The 19,823-nt window shown below is 47.6% G+C and overlaps 1 protein-coding gene across 1 annotated transcript; it reads right to left on the bottom strand.

Moving 5' to 3' along the window:
- Positions 1-5,122: 5,122 nt before the first annotated feature.
- Positions 5,123-19,656, bottom strand: LOC122385838. The gene is made up of 8 exons (XM_043374419.1): positions 18,994-19,656; positions 12,844-13,100; positions 12,595-12,709; positions 11,356-11,485; positions 8,675-8,847; positions 6,389-6,412; positions 5,997-6,103; positions 5,123-5,490 (listed from the first exon to the last, which is right to left on the bottom strand). The coding sequence occupies exons 1-7, from the start codon at positions 19,058-19,060 to the stop codon at positions 6,015-6,017; spliced, it is 855 nt and encodes a 284-aa protein (XP_043230354.1). The 5' UTR covers positions 19,061-19,656; the 3' UTR covers positions 5,123-5,490; positions 5,997-6,014.
- Between the last annotated feature and the right edge of the window lie 167 nt (positions 19,657-19,823).

The following is a 19,823-nucleotide window of genomic DNA, read 5'->3' as shown; positions in this document are numbered from 1 at the left end:
CGAAGCTCTTTTAGCCTAGAGTTTCCCGTGGTTTTGAAACTTGTTAGCTCTGTGAAAAAGGACTACCTCATCTCTTGAGCCCCCAGTCTCGACGTGACCCTGGAGACGACCTGCGCCATTTGTGTCACCAAGTTTTCGAAATATTTGTGCCGAACTCGGCGAGATAACCATCAACTGACCTTGTCCTGGCCGGTCGGCGTGGTCCACCTATGTATTCCTCTGCCGCAAAACTCAGCTCTGGGGCCACCCATGGTATCTCCCAGATCACTCGGATCGGTAGGTCGCCGCCAATCGCCAAGACGTGCCCATTGTAGGCGACAAACGGCGCATGATGCGGCAAATGTGCCGATCGACGGTCCGCGGCGCGCGTGGCACGCGGCGCCCGCAGCCGGGCGACCGTGAATGGTGGGCCGATCATGTCAGAGGACGCTTGTCCTCCAAGTTATCTTTTGGTAGGCGGCACACACCGGCCGGCCAGGCACGTGGGCCGAACGCAGAATATAAAGATTGTGGAAAATGCCGAGGATTTTACACATTTTACCATTTTACATATTTTGGGGAATGGTGAGGGGTTTGATCGCAGGTAGGTATGTGAAAGGTGAGGCGTTTCTGGTTTCGGTTCACCAGCTGCAAATGCTTGAAATGATTTTCGTGTTTGAATTGTGAGTATGCACGTGATGCGCATACTTTTTGTCAGCTGTTAGGGCGTTGTAACATCGATGTTTGCTTTGTCGGTAGGTAGGTGCTCTATACCTACCTAAGCGACTTAGCAGACAATAACAGTACGAATTACGATCGATGCCAGTGTAAAAACAATAGTCGGAATGCATGCTTAAAAATGTTACATGTGTTTGGATGCATCCAACGACAACCGCATTTTCTGGGCATTGTTAGTCCATGCACCTTTGCCTATACACAAGGATGAGGGATGAATATTTATACTACGCAGCCAGTGGTGCCAAGATTGTTCTATTCTAGGAATAAGGGAATTTGACTGACTACGATTTGATGTGGTTATAAGTTATACGTCGAACGACCTTACACGGGTGCCCTCGTATATCTACAGCGGGATCAGTTATGATCTAGCTGCTGCTCGATGTTTCTTTTATGTGCTTATCTTTGGTATTGATACAAGCATGGCTATAGGCATATATCCACTTGGTAACTACACCATTGCACTGTATCGCATAAATATACGTTACATGATGAATCAAGATTCAGCATGCATTCTTTTCGACCATTTTTGTTCAGAATACGTCCCTATCGGACATATCACTAACACCTGAGCAAACACGTTCAAATGTACACATGTGCGCAACTGCAGACATACCAGGTAAGTACATACTTATAACTTAGCTCTTGTAATTACATCGTCTCTGATGCACATTTGCACTTCCCTATTTCCTTATCACATTAGCCCATCGCCTGAGATTCCACCGTCTTGGTCGACTAAAGGGTAGTCGCTTACGAGTATTAGATGTGCGTGTTCGGTGGCTTCACTTAGACGGTGCAGGATGAAGTCAACGGCTTTCCTATAGGAAAGCCGTGTAAATTTCGCCCTGCACTCGGCGAAATTTTGAAGTAGGACAAGATAGCAACGCACCATGGAGACGGAGGTAAGTTTTTATGTCATTAAGCTGCAGAATAACTCTACCTAAGTAAGTAGCAATAATCACCGGTTGATGGAACCGGTTGGTTGAAATGTGAGTTCCTATAGGAAAGCCGTTGACTTCATTTGCCGGAAGTGTGCCCACGTGGGTGCGTGTGGTGTGAGCGGGGAGAGGAACTTATTTGAATTAACGCGCTTTTAATGTCGCCAAACGTTGTTTAAAGTGTAGATTTACTTCAAGTAATAGTGCTTTAACGATAAACTTCAGATATTAGGTATTTGTAGTTTGCTCAACATGCGTACTTAAACAACGAGGCGCCCTGCACTCGGCGAAATTTTGAAGTAGGACAAGATAGCAACGCACCATGGAGACGGAGGTAAGTTTTTATGTCATTAAGCTGCAGAATAACTCTACCTAAGTAAGTAGCAATAATCACCGGTTGATGGAACCGGTTGGTTGAAATGTGAGTTCCTATAGGAAAGCCGTTGACTTCATTTGCCGGAAGTGTGCCCACGTGGGTGCGTGTGGTGTGAGCGGGGAGAGGAACTTATTTGAATTAACGCGCTTTTAATGTCGCCAAACGTTGTTTAAAGTGTAGATTTACTTCAAGTAATAGTGTTTTAACGATAAACTTCAGATATTAGGTATTTGTAGTTTGCTCAACATGCGTACTTAAACAACGAGGCGCCCTGCACTCGGCGAAATTTTGAAGTAGGACAAGATAGCAACGCACCATGGAGACGGAGGTAAGTTTTTATGTCATTAAGCTGCAGAATAACTCTACCTAAGTAAGTAGCAATAATCACCGGTTGATGGAACCGGTTGGTTGAAATGTGAGTAATTCCTTACGGTGAATGGAGTCACGGACCCATGAGCCTTACGATAAGTTTTCGTTAGATTTCGCCATACATTTCGTGCCCAAATGTTTTGGAATTTATTGTTGCATATAAAATAAAGAATGACATGCATGTATTGTTAATTTGCGTCACGTGGTTAACAACTGCAATTATGACTCTGTTGGAGAGTGTATTTTGATCCCATAAGGTGTATGATTCCGAGAATCATTTGACAATATCTGGTATAAAGACTGATTGAAAAGAAGACGTCATCGTCAATAGATAAAATTGTAGCTGGAAGGGTGAAGACACATGTAAGCTACATTTAAAGTCTCGTTGCAGTCTGGCTAATCGTTCCTATAAGCTTCAGAAGCAGAACATACCCATGGGTATGTTGGTTAGTTGTACCATGCATACTATTGGTCTCAAGATAAGGGCCCAGGCGACCTGTTTTTCTGATGCGATAAATATACCCTTTATACCCTCGCCGCTGCTCGGTTCGAGTGCATCCCTCACCCCTGCACACAACCCAATCCCCACACTCGAATATTACCGGTATTTAATATATACACTGAAAAAAATAATGACACCTAAAAGGAGTGTTTTTTGAAGCGTACCAAAAACGCGCAGTTTTCTGGAGTCCGATTACACCCGGAATCAGACACTTTCTAGGGTATTATGACACTGGTTGAGGGTGTATTTTTACACCGTACGTCGTCAAATGATTCCCGGAATCATACGCCTTATGGAATAAAAATACACCCCAAATCAGAGTCATAATACTCTAGGAAGTGTCTGAAGTGTCTGATTCCGGGTGTAATCTGACTCCTGGAAACTGCGCGTTTTTGGTACGCTTCAAAAAACACCCCTTTTAGGTGTCACTTCAGGGAGTAATCGGATCTTGAGGGTGTATTTTGATCCCACACGGTGTATGATTCCGGGAATAATTTGACGACATGTGGTATAAAATACACCCCAAATCAGAGTCATAATACTCTAGGAAGTGTCTGAAGTGTCTGATTCCGGGTGTAATCTGACTCCTGGAAACTGCGCGTTTTTGGTACGCTTCAAAAAACACCCCTTTTAGGTGTCACTTCAGGGAGTAATCGGATCTTGAGGGTGTATTTTGATCCCACACGGTGTATGATTCCGGGAATCATTTGACGACATGTAGTATAAAATACACCCCAAATCAGAGTCATAATACTCTAGGAAGTGTCTGATTCCGGGTGTAATCTGACTCCTGGAAACTGCGCGTTTTTGGTACGCTTCAAAAAACACCCCTCGTAGGTGTCACCTCGACGGTGTCAAATGACTCTTGGGATGGTTTTTCTATACCGGTGCAGAGCCTGTTCCTGTTAGCGTCATACATCAGCGATGTTCTGCTTCTGAAGCTTATAGGAACGATTAGCCAGACTGCAACGAGACTTTAAATGTAGCTTACATGTGTCTTCACCCTTGCAGCTACAATTTTATCTATTGACGATGGCGTCTTCTTTTCAATCAGTCTTTATACCAGATATTGTCAAATGATTCTCGGAATCATACACCTGATGGGATCAAAATACACTCTCCAACAGAGTCATAATTGCAGTTGTTAACCACGTGACGCAAATTAACAATACATGCATGTCATTCTTTATTTTATATGCAACAATAAATTCCAAAACATTTGGGCACGAAATGTATGGCGAAATCTAATGAAAACTTATCGTAAGGCTCATGGGTCCGTGACACGGTAACTCCATTCACCGTAAGGAATTACTCACATTTCAACAAGTTCCATCAACCGGTGATTATTGCTACTTACTTAGGTAGAGTTATTCTGCAGCTTAATGACATAAAAACTTACCTCCGTCTCCATGGTGCGTTGCTATCTTGTCCTACTTCAAAATTTCGCCGAGCGCAGGGCGCCTCGTTGTTTAAATACGCATGCTGAGCAAACTACAAATAATATCTGAAGTTTATCGTTAAAGCACTATTACTTGAAGTAAATCTACACTTTAAACAACGTTTGGCGACATTAAAAGCGCGTTAATTCAAATAAGTTCCTCTCCCCGCTCACACCACACGCACCCACGTGGGCACACTTCCGGCAACTGAAGTCAACGGCTTTCCTAACGGTTTTCCTGCAAGGTCGAGTTATTTCATCTTCGTGGCGGACCGGCATGGCTTGAACACAAATGACGTCACACGACAATGCAGCTTGCTGATTGGCCGGGCATTGACTCAAACCACTGGACCTGAGCTGTGGTTCGCACCTGGGTTACAGAGTCAGAGTCAGAGTCGGGTGGAGTTGACAGTTGTGGCCGGAGTCAGAGTCGGAGTCGACGGCGACTTTGGAAGCCGGAGCTGGAGTCGGAGTCTGGGTCACCGAAAATCAATTGATACCGCAGCGTATCCGGACAAATCTTTGCATGGCATTTCTTCGTCGCGCAATTCTTCGTCCGCAAAACTTCGTCCGCTCATTTCTCGCCGTACGGTATAAAAATACGCCCTCAACCAGTGTCATAATACCCTAGAAAGTGTCTGATTCCGGGTGTAATCGGACTCCAGAAAACTGCGCGTTTTTGGTACGCTTCAAAAAACACCCCTTTTAGGTGTCATTATTTTTTTCAGTGTGGTTATTCAGGTGTCTCCCAGAATAACTGAGCTAGATAACTTTATATACAAATGTTCCTATATAATACATGTATTGCTATCATTAAATATTTTCACATTAGCATAAGAACGCTTGACACAATATCTATTTCATTCCTTGCATAGAGCTAGCTAAATGATTGCTTAACTTAGCCGTAGAGTAACATAATCAATTATGCAACTGTCAATACAAAATGCTATATTGAACAAATCTAATTAACATTGTGCTTGACGTTCAGGTGAAGACGAAAATGAATTATATCTTTTCTTACACGATAACACACATGTCCTGGAAGACCACCGTATCATGCAGCTACCCTCTTGTTCTGACGACAGTCACATTCAGCGTTGACTAGAGCCGCGGTGGCCTCCTCACAAACTCCCCGTATGAGACATGACCCGCCCTGAAACAGACCGAAGTTATCAGTTTTATGGCAAACATGGTTATTGGTTAATGCGGACAGCTATTTTATTCAATGTGAATAAAGCGCATTGGCGTGATTTTCATTTATATGAAGCCGAAGGCTAACTATGGTAAGTTTTTATTTATAAAAAATATGAATCTATTTTTGAAGAATACCATGCATTTTTATGCTAGGTTTAGTGAAATGCTGGTGTTCATTGCAAATGAATTAATGTTTAAAACCACAAATCATCTGAAAATGTCTCTGAAGTTTGGGTTGATAGTTTTGAAAAGATGCAATATGCATTTCTGATGTTTATACGGGAACGACCAGCGTAAGATCATCTGAAAATGTCTCTGAAGTTTGGGTTGATAGTTTTGAAAAGATGCAATATGCATTTCTGATGTTTATACGGGAACGACCAGCGTAAGATACCAACCATGAAGCAATTCAGTGGTGGACCCGGCATAGCTATTCAAGTGTTTAGGAATAGGCACATAGCTAACCTCGGAGGACCAGCGCGTCTAGGTGGGAAGTCGTAGACTGATTCCGAGACTCCAGAGCAAACAGAGGCCCGTCAGGAGCACGAGGGGAGATACCGCACTGGACGAACCTGTAGGGTACGCAGCGAGCCGTCAACATGGGAGGGATGCAACTATGGCTTTGCTTGCGTGAATGAACCAACAAATAAATCATTTCTGAATTAAAGAATTGTGGACTCAGTGGCATCAGTGGATCAGGACTCAGTGGCTGATGCGCTTTAGCAAATGGTTCATAAGAAAATCATGTTTTATTAAAAAATATATGCGATGTATAAATCAAAGTAACAAAGGCCATATCTATGACAATCAGTAAGTAAATACTTGACTATCTTGTGTCTCAAGCACATGCAACTTACCACTTAGACTGTATCTGCCTGGTTCTGAAAAGAAATAAAAATGATTAAATATTTGCCGTCATTTATAATGGTCATCATTTGTTTCCGTCTTTGGGGAATCAAGCCTCGTAAGATAATCTGGAGGAAACGTTTTCCAACATTATTTAGGTGGTTTTTAACGTACCTAAGCAGCGCCCTTCAACAATTGACACATTAAGAATGATAAAATGCATCGTGGCAGCGGCGAGGCTCTCTGCACGTGCACAACCAGTCCATATCTTTTGAACAGGATTGAAATTAATTGGTCCTGTCCTATCATAGCTTATCTACCCATCAACACTGAAGGTCGAAGTTCCGCGCCACTGATGCACGTGCACGCGTCGAGAAACAGACATGCACTGTGCAGAGTGCGCGCACGTGCGGAGCAGTGCGTCTTTGCGCGATGCTGACCACGCCCCACTTGCCTGGTGCCGATGGTGCTCCGCGAACTGAGGCCAGCGACTGGGGTGCAGTGCCTGTGTGCACAGAGAAACAACACCAACGCGACCAGTGAGCTTTTTGCGCACGCGCCAGGCTGGGATGGTGCGGCGGCGGGCGCGCGCGGCTAGCCGCGACCGCTCCAGTTCATTAGACCGGTGCACAAGAAAGCCTGTCGCGGTGGCTGAGAGCATTCCGCTGTGATTGGTGCAGAGTAATTAAGATGGGTGATGAGACACGCGGTGTGAGATGCAGTGATGAGACACTGGGAGAGGGGTATTGGGCCGGAATGACCGTGACATGAAGCGCTAGCAAAAAGTGATCGAGCTCATGCAAGTGTGCGTGCTTTCTCTGCGTTTTCTCGCCATTGAATGGTGATGTTATATCTTCTTGAACCAGGTCATACTCAAACAAATTCTCCTACAAGTTTTAGGCTAATAAAAAGATAACCTTAGGATCTGGCAGCAAGACAAAAAAAACGACAGCTTTAAACTTCAAAGATTCAAGCTTAATTTAAGTAAAGTTAAAGCCACCACGACCACGGCGCGACGGTGCCCTTCTGTCGTGGGTCCCGGTGCTCCTATTCTGAGGTTAGCGAAATTGCAATGCCCTCTCCCCTGAGGTCAGTACCCGGTGCACCTGTCTCTACATTCCATCGTGTTGGTTAGTGACCGCAATTGGGACCACCAGCGCCCCTCGGAACCCGCTGCACCGGTGTGGGAACCCCGGTCAGTGCCTGAAATCGTGGCTCCCAGGGACAGGGAGAGTGCTGCAACGGACTGACATGACTGCCGCGTAGCTGGGAGAGGAAAGGTGACTGTCACCGGACCGAATCCTAGCTGGGTTGGGAGGTGGAAGCCGTGGCTGAAGGCGAAGGACTGCGAGCAACCCTGATATCGGCCAACCACCTCGAAAAAGGGAACAAAATACTGCGCGAATACATCATTGAATGTCCCTTGCCCCTACTGTCCTGTGATTTGATCCATTTTATCATGACATATTCTATTCTACATATTCATCATCATTTATCCTACAGGATAAACAAATTCAGAATGTCCTTCGTCGCCTCTCTTCCCGGTACCAACCACGCACATCTCCGCGCTGCCGGCCTCTCGTGACCCGTCACGTTGGCCCCGCTCTGATGGCGTTGATCTGTCCCGTATCTCGTGACGATCGGCGCGCCCCGCCCCTCTGAGCGCACATCGGACGTGCGACAGGACATTTGACCTCAGTGGCCCGCGTGCGGCCGAGCCAGTGACCTTGGTCGGCGTGATTCAGTGCGGATCGCGGACTCCGCCCTCTCACAGCGGGATTTAATTGTGCACGTCAGCCGAACGGTGTAGCGGTGTCACTACGCTGCCCGGTATGGGTCTGTGGTGCTATGCGCATCGCCTTTTGTGATGGTGTTTAGGCTCTGTAGGCAATTAGTCGAATGGGCGCAAACTTTTGTGATAATCGTGGTGTGCCGTGATGTTGTAATTAGCATCGCAATGTTAGCTACACATACCGTTTTTATGCACGTGTAAATGAAAACTACCTGATGATGTGCATATTGCTGTGTTTATTAGATAAGGGTCACATGTTAAACCTTATGTTTAGTGTAAAACAGCAAATTGATCAAAGGAAATCCATTTTTGCAGTAATAGGAAGTAACAAACGCAGTCTGTTTATGCTTGTTTACACAACCTAATATTTGTCGCAGCTGACCATGACTAATCGGACACTTCCTTAAGCTTATGTGATTTCCCTTAACCTTTCCTTCTAAGCTCAGGTAAATGACGGCCCGCACCGTCTATACCGTCAACCGTGTTCTGTGTTGTGTACACCCACCGTGGAAGTACATGATCCTCCTGCTGCGCCGGTAGTCGGTGTCGGGCAGCGTGAGCACGCACTCGATGACCGCCTCCGGGGGCAAGTGCCGGTCCTCCTCGAGTTTCTGCACGCGCACCGTGTACGCGCCGTCCTTCCACGACTTCTCCACGCGCAGACCGCGCATCCGCCGCCTGAAAGAGCGATAGAGGAGGAGTCAAGTGGTGGGCGAATAGGAAGAGGGGTGAACGTGATTGGTGGTTGAACCAATGAAGTCACCTACGAATCTCGGCAATGCCAATGTACATATATGAGCCAAGATAGAGCTGATTGAAAGGAGCAAAGTTTGTGACTGAACATAAATGCTGTTATTAGACTAGGACTTGGAAAGTGAAGCTTGAACGTTTTATATTGAAACCTGACGTTATTTCTTAACAAAAACGTCTTTGTCATTATCAGTTATGTTTTTATCCCTTATCATTTTTCCTGCGACTATGCTTTCTCCTGTCCCATCATCCTTCCTCTGCCTATCGTCGCCCATCTGTTTCTCCGTTCGCCATTCCGTGATAAATCTGGAGAAATGGGCGGCTTGTGCCAGCGCGTTCCACAAAACACAGCAATCATCTCGATAAGGCCGCCGTCGGCCAGCGGCTCATCATCGTGGTCACGCAGTGATATTAACGACTGATGCTCTAGCTTCTTCCACTTTCTCTGCGCGTTTCCTCGGGACATGACTAAGCGTGTCTGTAGATCGCGCCCTCATGATGAAAGTGTTTCAATTAACCTAACGCATTTCCGGAATGCGTACATCAATTTAAACATCCAAAGGAGCATAGGACCACTCAAATTTAGATGACGGGCATTGCTCAATTTGTAAATACCACAGCACTGGCGGAAAAACTCAGGCCATGTCCCAACGATGAGCATTTCACGTTGCGTCAGCAGCCTACGCGTCAAACGACATTCAAAGCCGAGTGGACGCCCTGTCACATCTCTGACCTTAACAAGACCGCATAGGTCACCACACGGCCAAACACGGCGGCTTCGTCCTTGCGTCAGGAGCAGGTCACCGGTGTTACTCCACAGTAGGTGGGAGGCGCGAGCTGCGGCGCTTTCGTGCGGCGTGAAATTATTCGGAATCGGCCACCCGAAGCCTCAAATCACCTGGCCAGCGATCAGACGGGTCATTAAAAAGCGCTGATGTCCCATCCTGAAGAGCTGCTTCCAGAGGCGTCTCGGTTTGCCCAAGGGTGTGTGACATCACCTGTCTTATTTGGCACACAAGGCGTCAAAGAGCTCAGGGCTTCTGTGCTGACGCTAATCCCCAGCGCTAGACTGCTTTACATGTTACAAGAGAGCGATTTTGTATTTGGACATTGTTGGATTGCTTTGGCCCGTTGTGATCTCAGCGGCTCGGCTCAGTTCCCGTCGCTCCCGGACCCCGCGGGGGATTACGGCGATGACCGGGCATTACCAACTTGTAATTGTCTTACATTGCTCTAGCATCCGCTTACAGTTGAGTTCCATTGCATTTACGTTTAATGTAATCAGCGTCGGCGGTGCGAAGGCGCGCAAGCTGACACTGACTTGGATAAACATGCATTATTCAAGTTTCCTGCAGGATCTAAAACATCACATACTGCGATCATAAACCGGCAGTTGACCCTCAAGGACGCCTTTGAATTCTTAAAACTTGTCCGGAATAATACCTTCCTTCTCCGCGGAAAAACGGTTCCTAAGCTGTCAAAAGCCTTCCGCTCCGTCTGCGGCCGGCTCCCGCTAATATTGGATCTCTGTCGCCTTCGGACACATCCCATCTCCGGAGGGGCGAAATTAATCCCATCGCCGACCTCTTCACCGAGAATCCCGCTGTCCGGAGATTCGTGAGCTTCCTCACCACCGCACGTGCGCCCGAGGACGTGTCAGACGGGCCGATCGGTATCAAATCGAGGCGACAAGCGCGACCGGAGAGCTGACACGGCTCCCCTTTTTCGGCGCCTAGTATCAGGGTGAACATCGGGTAATTACGCGAGCGGCACCCTGGGCTGCCGGACCCCCGCCGGAGAGCGCCCGATGAAAGGCCGAGTGGCGCTGATGAACGCTGATGAGGCGCGCGCTGATGCCTCGCGGTGCTGACGGCGAGCTGACGAGACGGCTCGACCGCCAACTGAGCACTCTTGTGGTTCTTGTCGGTGACACCGATATACAAAGGAGAGCCTGAATTTACCAAGTGTGAGATCAGGCTGGGCTGGCATTGACGCCCGAGATTATCCAATGCAGCTAGCATTAGCAACAAGAAGACCAAATCAGCTCTGATTAGCTAGGTAGCTACGCACATCTTGGAGAACCTTTTTTTCGAACAAGATGAAACGACCGATCAATTTGAAGCTTCCTTGTCCTCAGAAGAAGGCACGATAAAATCGTAACTCTTCGTCATTCGGTATGCTTCACAACCTTGCTACCAGCAAAACGTGTCAGTGATTAGTCTCTGACCGCTTCCACAAGTCTTATCATCAATATACACTCAGCGAATAAGGTCATACAACGTCAGCGCTGCTGCTAGACATAACTGCACACGCGCCGAGGGGTGTAAGCCTTTTTTAACCTCTCAGCAGGACTTGCAATAAGCCGTTCACCACGCACGCCCGTTTTCTAATTACCAACCATTAATTGGCTAGGGGCAGCGCTTAAGCCGGGCTGACCTGTTGCTTTGTGAGCTTCCTACGAAGATGTCGACCACGGGCTCGGGGTAGACTCCGTTCACCAGGCACGTGATGTTCACCTGGTGTTGCGCCGGCTTGGTGCTGGTGAGGTTCATCCACTGGGCCGGCGCTGGAGGGTGAGGGAGGAGAGGTCATGTGAGGTCACACGGGTCACCGGGTTACGGTGGGTCGTCATTTAGCGCGAAAGTTGGCGAGGTGTTTGTTGATTGGCGAGCATTTTGTTAGCCATCTGCCTAGTTAGCATACGTTGTATGCTGATGAGCGAAGGTGCAGACAGGGTGTGCGGTGCGTGATGATTGGCATGATTCCCATGGCTTGGATGCGACAAAAAGGAAGACGTTGATGGGAGGTGGTCATGGTTAAATAGCAAGGCATAAAACATTCATGTTTGTGGCATTCGATTTCATACTCATTTTTTTAAATCTTAGCGGGGAGTTTGAACCTTCTCAAGTGAAGCTCAGCGTAAGGTATAGGTATCACAGCGTCCCATGTCTTTGAAAAGTTAGATACCCGGTCCCCGGAATTTATCGCCTTCTCGTCGAGAGTTTGTGTGATATTTCACGGACTTAAGCATCAAAGCATGAGCGTTCTTATATCCATATGTCTTATCGCAGCGTAAATGAATGAGAAACAAATGTCATGATTTGATGTGAAATTGGTTTATATGTTATACGTGCTTGGACTTACTATATACTAAGTCGGTAAGTTCAAGAGGCAAAATGTTCCGAGTTTATGTTCATTTTTATGACTAATCAAACGGTGGAAATATCATGTGAATATTCGGACATAAATCTCATTTTGAGATCATGAGTTGCCTAATGATAAAAAATGTTTTATGAAGTCTCATTTTTACATTTACTACATCAAAGGCTGACGACATAAAATATGCATGGTGGAGATGCGATAGTAGATGACTGAAAATTAAAGCACGTTTGTGTTACCCGTGACTGCTCACGACAATATGCACACCATTCTCTCACGGATTGATACTGGCCACTCACGCTGCTTTATCGTCAACCGTGTAGAATATTTACTAATTGATACCTATCTGCAGGCTGCAAAGGATTTCGACAACTTATTTGCGGCATCTAAGTCACCTGTGAGAAACAATGCTGTAACTATTCAGCCCGCAGCCTCTACCACTGGTCCCGTCTCTTGCACAATGCCAATCACACCGCACATTTCTCTGCTCGAACGGGGGTATAGCCCCAGGCTGACCGTAGATGATCATTTTCTTGGTGGCTGAGTCGACCCCTCTCCAGGTAGTGACCCGACAGGTGTAGTCACCGGACATTTGGGTCGTCGGACGCACTATCTGCACGGCGCGGTGCACCTGGCGGAGTGGACAGAAAAATGACGACGCATGATCAATATGCTCAACGGTGTCAACTCCTTGTATTTTTACAAGATTCGTAGGTATGTAGGCAAGCTTCTTCACCATTATAAAACTTCCCCCATTCCTCTCACCTTGAGCGGGTCATCGCTGACGACATGGCGCAGGTTGACGTGCCCTCGGAGCGCGCCGAACGCCTGCGGCCGGTGGCCGGGGATCCACTGGTAGACGGGCGCCGGGCTGCGGTCGCGGTACCACTTGACCACCAGGCCGGCGGCGGTCCGGTCGGCCGTCTCCAGCTCGTAGTCACAGTCGAGTACCACGCTGGGTAGGGAGCCGTTCAACACCACGGCCGGCATACGCACCCGCGAGATGTGCACGTCCGAGTAACCTGCGGACGACAGGGGGATGGAATCATGGCAGCTGATGATACTCTGGTAGAGATCGTCAAAACAAAACTCATGGATGAGATTAGTCCAAAAGCAAATTAGTGTAATTGTTTTTTGAAATCACGAACAGTTTTGTTCAGATGTATTTATCAATGTCTTACCCAAGCTTTTTACTCTTATATCAACCAAATATGAGAATAGACGCATTGTTTGCTGTAAGAAGCGCGACATGGATTTCATATGTCATAAAATAAATTAATAAAATGCATAAATTTCATATATTTCATAAAATGCATTTCGACTGCCCGGGGAGCGCACAGTAGGCATATATGCCTCTCGACTGCCTGGGGAGTAGTGAGGAGAAGAAGTGGTGGTGGGTAGGCGGTGTCTGATGACTTTGTTTACCGCACGGTTTGACGACTGAAATCATTATCCCCATCACTGATCACACTCGCGGAGAGGGGAAATGAAGGCCTTTGTTTTTGGCCAGCACCACCGGTAATGGCTTCATGGTTGAAATTACATAATCGTCTTTGTCTGTCACACCATCCCCTGTGATAACGTTCCAAAGTCAATAAGAACAACAACAAGGAACATTGGAAAAATAATGCTACTGTCCCTTTGTAGGGAGTGTGTCCCAGCTTCCAATAACTATACTCATATTTGGCCGGCATCGAAAGTGTTTTAGTACTTTAAAGGTCACGCATTCTAAATCCTTCGTATAGAAGGCCGCTTTGCTATCCAGTTAATCATGATTTAGACTTACTCCTTACTTAAGACTGAAAATGCAAAAGTTCCCCGGGCCACGTTGAGCTTATATATCGTTATCGCCGCGGAGCTTCTGCACCGAGTGAACCCTATCTGCTCAGTGCTGACAGCTCGCGTCAAATATATCGGCACACTGTGTGTTATCTCGAAGTATATGGTCCGGAGCGACCTCGTTAGCGGATGATTACTGGAAATTCGGCTTGCTGATATCCCATTCAGCCATCGAGTTTTCTATTTAAGTCAATCTCTGCGCGATCGAGGAAGGTAGTTTTATTATCCAGATTGCTTTCGGGAAATCACTGCTGCCATTCCCGAAGAGCAATGCGGCTGTTAATTAGCTGCAGTTTGAGGGCATGTTGTCAGTTTTCAGCAGATATTGGAACGATTTAGGGGTGATTTCAAGGCTGATGATCTGGACGGCGCATGTATCAAGTATATGCTGAAAGTCATTGCGAAGTCCACCGTCCTCTTTTATGCCTGAAACAGTTCGCTTATTTTCAATTAATGAGAGCATAATTCACCGCCTCATAGATAATCAGTTAAAACCTCGCTCGTTTGCCACTAGCTTATCTCGTATCTTATTCAATGAGCCTCATCAATTCAAGTTACTCCTTTTCGTTCATTCATCTCCCTTGTCATTTATTTTATAGCTGACCATGCCTTGAAACTGTCTGAGACCCTCGATTCGATACCAACTAGATATAGATAGCCCCGGGACTGGCCACTGGCACAGACCCCCATTTAACTATTTTAGTATTTTATGTCAATCCCTACCAAAGCTAACCAGCTGCCATTAGCTCTGGTCAGTGGTCTACTTCTATTACCGATGCCAGCAGGGGCGGTCACATGACTCACCAAGTTCACCGCCCACCCTCAGCCGGCGGTCGGCACTTTGGCTAAACACTCCACGCGGCGCTGTTTCAGATCTACCCCTCCCCGTGTACCCCGCTGCTCGCCGGGGCCATGCATCCTCCACCTAATCTGGCTAATTAGACACTCCAGAGTGATTGCCGCCGTCTGCGGTGACGACAATGGCGCTCGGCGCCGTTTGTGGTGCGTCTGCGGCAATTGTGGCGCATGCGGCGCGGCCTGCGCGCCACCCTCAGCCCTCAGCTCGGCGCCCTGCGAGCGGTGTGCGGACGATAATCAGAGGGTGGAATTATGCAGAGCAGACGCACCCCAAGGGGACGTTCAGAGGCGATTATCTCATAACTCGGAAGGCGGTATGGTACGCAGCGCCGCGGCGGTAGCTCTGAGGACCGAGGGGGCGGCGGGTCGGAGGCTGGGGTCGCCAGTAGGGACGGGCTGGGGTCGCCAGCGGAGAGGGCAGGGGTCGCCGGCGAAGAGAGCTGGGGTCGTCAACGGAGACGGGCTGGAAAGAGCAGTGGTGACAGATGGACGTCAAATGTGGCATTGCGGGCGTCTAAGCCGCCGTCACTCCTGACACAATGTAAACACAGATCTTTTCTCCCGAAGAGATCAGCCCACATTGTGACGTATTGTTGTTGATTTCGGTCGACAGATGATTATCTGGTCCACCGGTTTTTATTGGCGTGACTTTCCTCACGCCCCAGCTTACGCCCAGATTTTCTGCTTGGTCGCGTGACAAAACGCTAACGGCGTAATCTTTGTGACAGGAAGACAGACATGTCTGAATGGCATAAACAGCGAGCTCGATGTACCTTAAATGTAAACACTCTTTAACATAGAACGGCGTGTAGCCTGCTTACGATGCCATCGTTCCTAACTTATGCGAAATGCCGCTGGGTGTGATATGTAGATAGAGGCAGTTGGTAAACGTGCAGTGCTGTAGCGCAGAAGAAGCACTGGGTTTGGCCGGCCCGGATGAAAGAAGCCGCCCACTTGGGCGGAGTCGACTGAATGCCAAATGATAAAAACTTGACTCTTATAAAATGCTAGAGCTAGTTAATGGTAAAACAGTCACGCTATAATGCTAATGATGGTTATTATCTAACGTAATGATGATTCGTGGTGTCACACATTACAGTGTATGCGGAATTCTTGGGCAAAGTTATGTAAACGAAAATTGCACCCTTCGCCATATCATGAAATATTTTTGATAAAAGTGCATCTCGTCAACTACACTCATGACCTGTGTCTTAGCTGCTAGTCTCTAAAGTTTGGTGACCCAAGGTGGATGATGTGGTGACATTGCTACCCAGCTAGTATAACGGTTGCATGGACAATTCATGTAATGCTAATGCATGGGATGTATCGTACCGTATTATTGATGGCTTGATTTATCAAATGGCACACAAAGCGTGTCCCGATGTCATACTGTGTTGAAGCCACTTTGCGTGCCGTAACTCCAACTCTACGAAAACCTGCCCCTCCGAGTCCACCTTCGGCTTCAGTTACCGTGTGGTATTCGGTACTCGTAGGAGGCGTCACCTGAGGTAAAAACCGCCCGTCACGGGGTGTGCTCCCGAGTGGCGGTGCTGGATGTCGTGGGGGGGGGGGGGGCTGGGTTTGCTTGCTAGTTGCTAGTTTGGGGTCACTGGATTCTTGGGTCTAAGGTTGCTGGTAGAAAGTGGTGTGTTTGGTGTCAGACACGTACAAGTAGTGGATATTGCATGCAAGGGATGCAAATAATAAAACTCTTGACAAAAATAGTGGGTAACAAAACGGTCGCTATAACAATGTTGTTTCGCAAATCGCAAGTTCAATTTGGCTCTTCTAAATCAAGTTCTTATCATAATTATACCTGCCTTTTAATGTGAGAGTGTGTGGCTGTTACGAGATTCAGCTAATCGTCTCATAGTTCGCAGTTCGCACCTTCCCATGGCGAAACCTGTCGATTAGGAGCTCTGAAGAGGGTGATGTAAGCAAATTGACCTAATGACAGGCATTTCGTTGTTGGTTAGATTTTATCTCGCTACTTTTACGTGGAGCTAAACGCTCTCCATCTCTTCATACAGCAGGTCCGCTCTTTCAACATCGGTCTTTGGCTGCTAATCTTGCATTTAGACGGCGACAAAATAGTGTTCACATTTGCAGATTCCATTTTATCCTAATTTGTCTCTTCTCCACATTCTGTCGACGATGTAAAAGTTCGGTATACACGACGTATTGCAACATTAACTATATCGGCGCTGTCTACATAGGGGAGAGTGGGGTAATTTGGCCGCTTTTTTTAGAAAACGATGTAACTTAAAATTGACGACACATTTCTGCATTTTCTCAACGCTGGCAAGTGTCGCATTCATTTTACTTTACTGGACAGTGAACTTGAAATGATAGAGTAATTACTTATATTGAAATTGTGACGTATTACAAAGGTCTGCAAGGCGGCCAAATTGCCCCACTAGCAGGGTTATTTGGCCGGGGGTGTGGGGCAATTTGTCCGGTGTTAGTTTGCGGTCGGGATTTTCTGTTATATTGCGAGTCAGCTTCAGATTCAGCAATGACGTGTGTCCTATGACGCATTTACCACATTTTGGAGGTTGACTCATGGGGTCACAGGGGTCAAAATAGCCAAATTAGCGGCTCTAGATGCGAAGACAGTTTTTTACGAATAACTTTTGAAGTAATCAAGCTAGGCCAAAACTTCGAGTACCATCGTAATTCTCTCGTCATTCCGCATCGAAACATATATGTGTTGACCTCGAGAAGTCAAGGTCAAAGGTTGACCTCAAGTCACGTTACCTCAGGTCGCTTGACCTCAAGGTCACGTGATTTCAAGGTCATCATGCATATCATTCGATGCGCCTTGGCGAGCTGAACAGAATGAGGCCATTTGTACGGCTGCACCATTTTTATGTAAGGATTTATTAGCAAAAAACGTTTGGTAATCTTTGATGACGTCACATGCTCTTACAGTTGACCAATCGGAAGTAAGGCATCAAAGTAGTCGAAGTTGGTCATGAATCATGTCATTTATGGTACAATTGACCATGAAAACTCGGCCGTCCCAGCATAGTGACCATGAGCGCACCGGCCAAGTTGCCCCGCTAGTCCCGGCCAAATTACCCCATATTGCCATTCTGGAAATTTTTGTGTATTAAGTCATCACGGCTTTATGGAATTAGATGAAATTGCTCTTGGAACCGCTGAACACCCCCAAGAATGGCGCTATAATGTCTGAATTCGTTTTTAGCCCAAATACTACATGTTATACAACTTTGTAAATAGAAGTAAAAGTTACCATTTTCTAATGAAATTAGCGTTTTATTAATTTTGAATAAAACTACGAGGGGCAAAGTTTTGACATTTGTCCTCCAGTTATTTCTACCCATGATAAATGAATAGAGACTAGAGTTATTTCACTCACTTTTAGTAGACATCGTACAGGTGGGGGCGGCCAATTTACACCACCGGCCAAATTACCCCACTCTCCCCTATTTTTTACTGTGTGCAATTATCACTATCGCCAAGGAAAATAAACGACATCTAAAACCACATCGCACTCATTCACAACACAGTCAAATTCAGCCATCAACCATTGAACCCTCGCGTGCGTCCTTCCGGCCATTACGCTGCCGCTTCCCTCATTCGCCACCGTTCCTCCGCCACCGCCCACTGCCCAGCACACTCCTCCACGAGCAATAACTCATATCGGGGCCCGCGCGGACGGCCGGCGGCCGGTGGATGGGCGCTCGGACGCACCTGGATGGGCCGGGCGGCGGGCCGGCCGGCAGTGCCAGCCAGCTGCGCCCCGGGGCGTGTCCCGCGTACCGCCGCCGCCCCACCCCGCCAGCGCAGATCACAGAGGAAGGGCGGACGTCCGGCCCCACCCCGCTTCCGCTCGGCCGCGCGCACCACCACGGCATGTCGACGACCGACTCAAAAGGACGCCACGCAAGCGAGACGCGATCGAATGCGAGGCTTTCTGCATGGGTGAAATCGAACGGGAGTAGAAAGCTGTCATGGTTTGTGTGGAAAGGATAAATGGGGTGCCAAGCTAACTGTCAATCATTCGCCATAGATTGTCAGGTGAAACATTTGAAACCGACGCTGCTCCTACGGTATAATAATTTTTAAATTAATGATGTTTTCAGTGATATGTGCACTTGCTCTAGGGATATAATTACTTAACAATCATCTAAATTAACTCATCTTTTAGAATATCAACATTATTGGACTATAAATCCTCCAATATTTACTCACCTGTTACCGCTCCCATCACAGCGCCAAATATCACGATCAAGATGCACGATCTCACGGCGATCTCCATGCCTCTCCGCACACCGATCACCGCATCACATTCCTATCCGCGTCACTTCTTCCGGTCTCGTGACGTCACTGAACACCAGGACGGTCCTGTCACGACAATGTCACGCACTCGTCACGGACTCGTCACGAAAGCGACATGGATCCCTCACGACACCTTCACGGTCACCGTCACGAACGCCGAAACGGTAATTCGTTCACGGCTGAGGTCGTGATGAGATGTTCGTGATGGCACGTTACGATTGTATCAGTGTCGCATCTGCACTGAAGACGGACTCACAGTCTTCCGTTGCTTCTGTTACTGCTGTTATACCGGCGGATATATTGCCTCCGCCAGAAGTCGAGCTGGTTTTGTTCGTTGTTATTCCTCTGCCGTCCTGCGCCGTCAGAAAAACCGTTGCTGCCGTTTCCGTTTCTGCCTTGGTAATCACTGGCTGCGGTACAGCTGCTGATGTGTTTGCAGCGCTGTTTTCCGGGCACGTGCCGATGTGTTTCAGCTCCAGCGCGCCACTGCCCTGTCAGCACACCTCTTTGGACTGTCGACGGTGAACGGTCGACGGCGGTCGGTGGGCCCGTCGGCCGGCACGTTCCCGTGGTACTGGTCGGTAGCTCGTGCCGGCCGCCCCCGGCTGGGCTGGCCGGCCGCGCCGCTAGCGCCGACCGCGGCCGGCCAATGAAACTGGCCACAGCTCGACAATTAGGGGAGAAGGTGGGGTCAGAGGAAGGGGTGCAGTTTTGTTATGGGAAGTCCTTTGGCGAAGAAGACT

The sequence above is a fragment of the Amphibalanus amphitrite genome, unplaced genomic scaffold (genome assembly GCF_019059575.1).
Source record: "Amphibalanus amphitrite isolate SeventyFive unplaced genomic scaffold, NRLGWU_Aamphi_draft 000233F_arrow, whole genome shotgun sequence".
NCBI lineage: Eukaryota > Metazoa > Arthropoda > Thecostraca > Balanomorpha > Balanidae > Amphibalanus > Amphibalanus amphitrite.
Note: the sequence above shows the minus strand (reverse complement) of the source record. Positions and strands in the feature narration are given on the sequence as shown.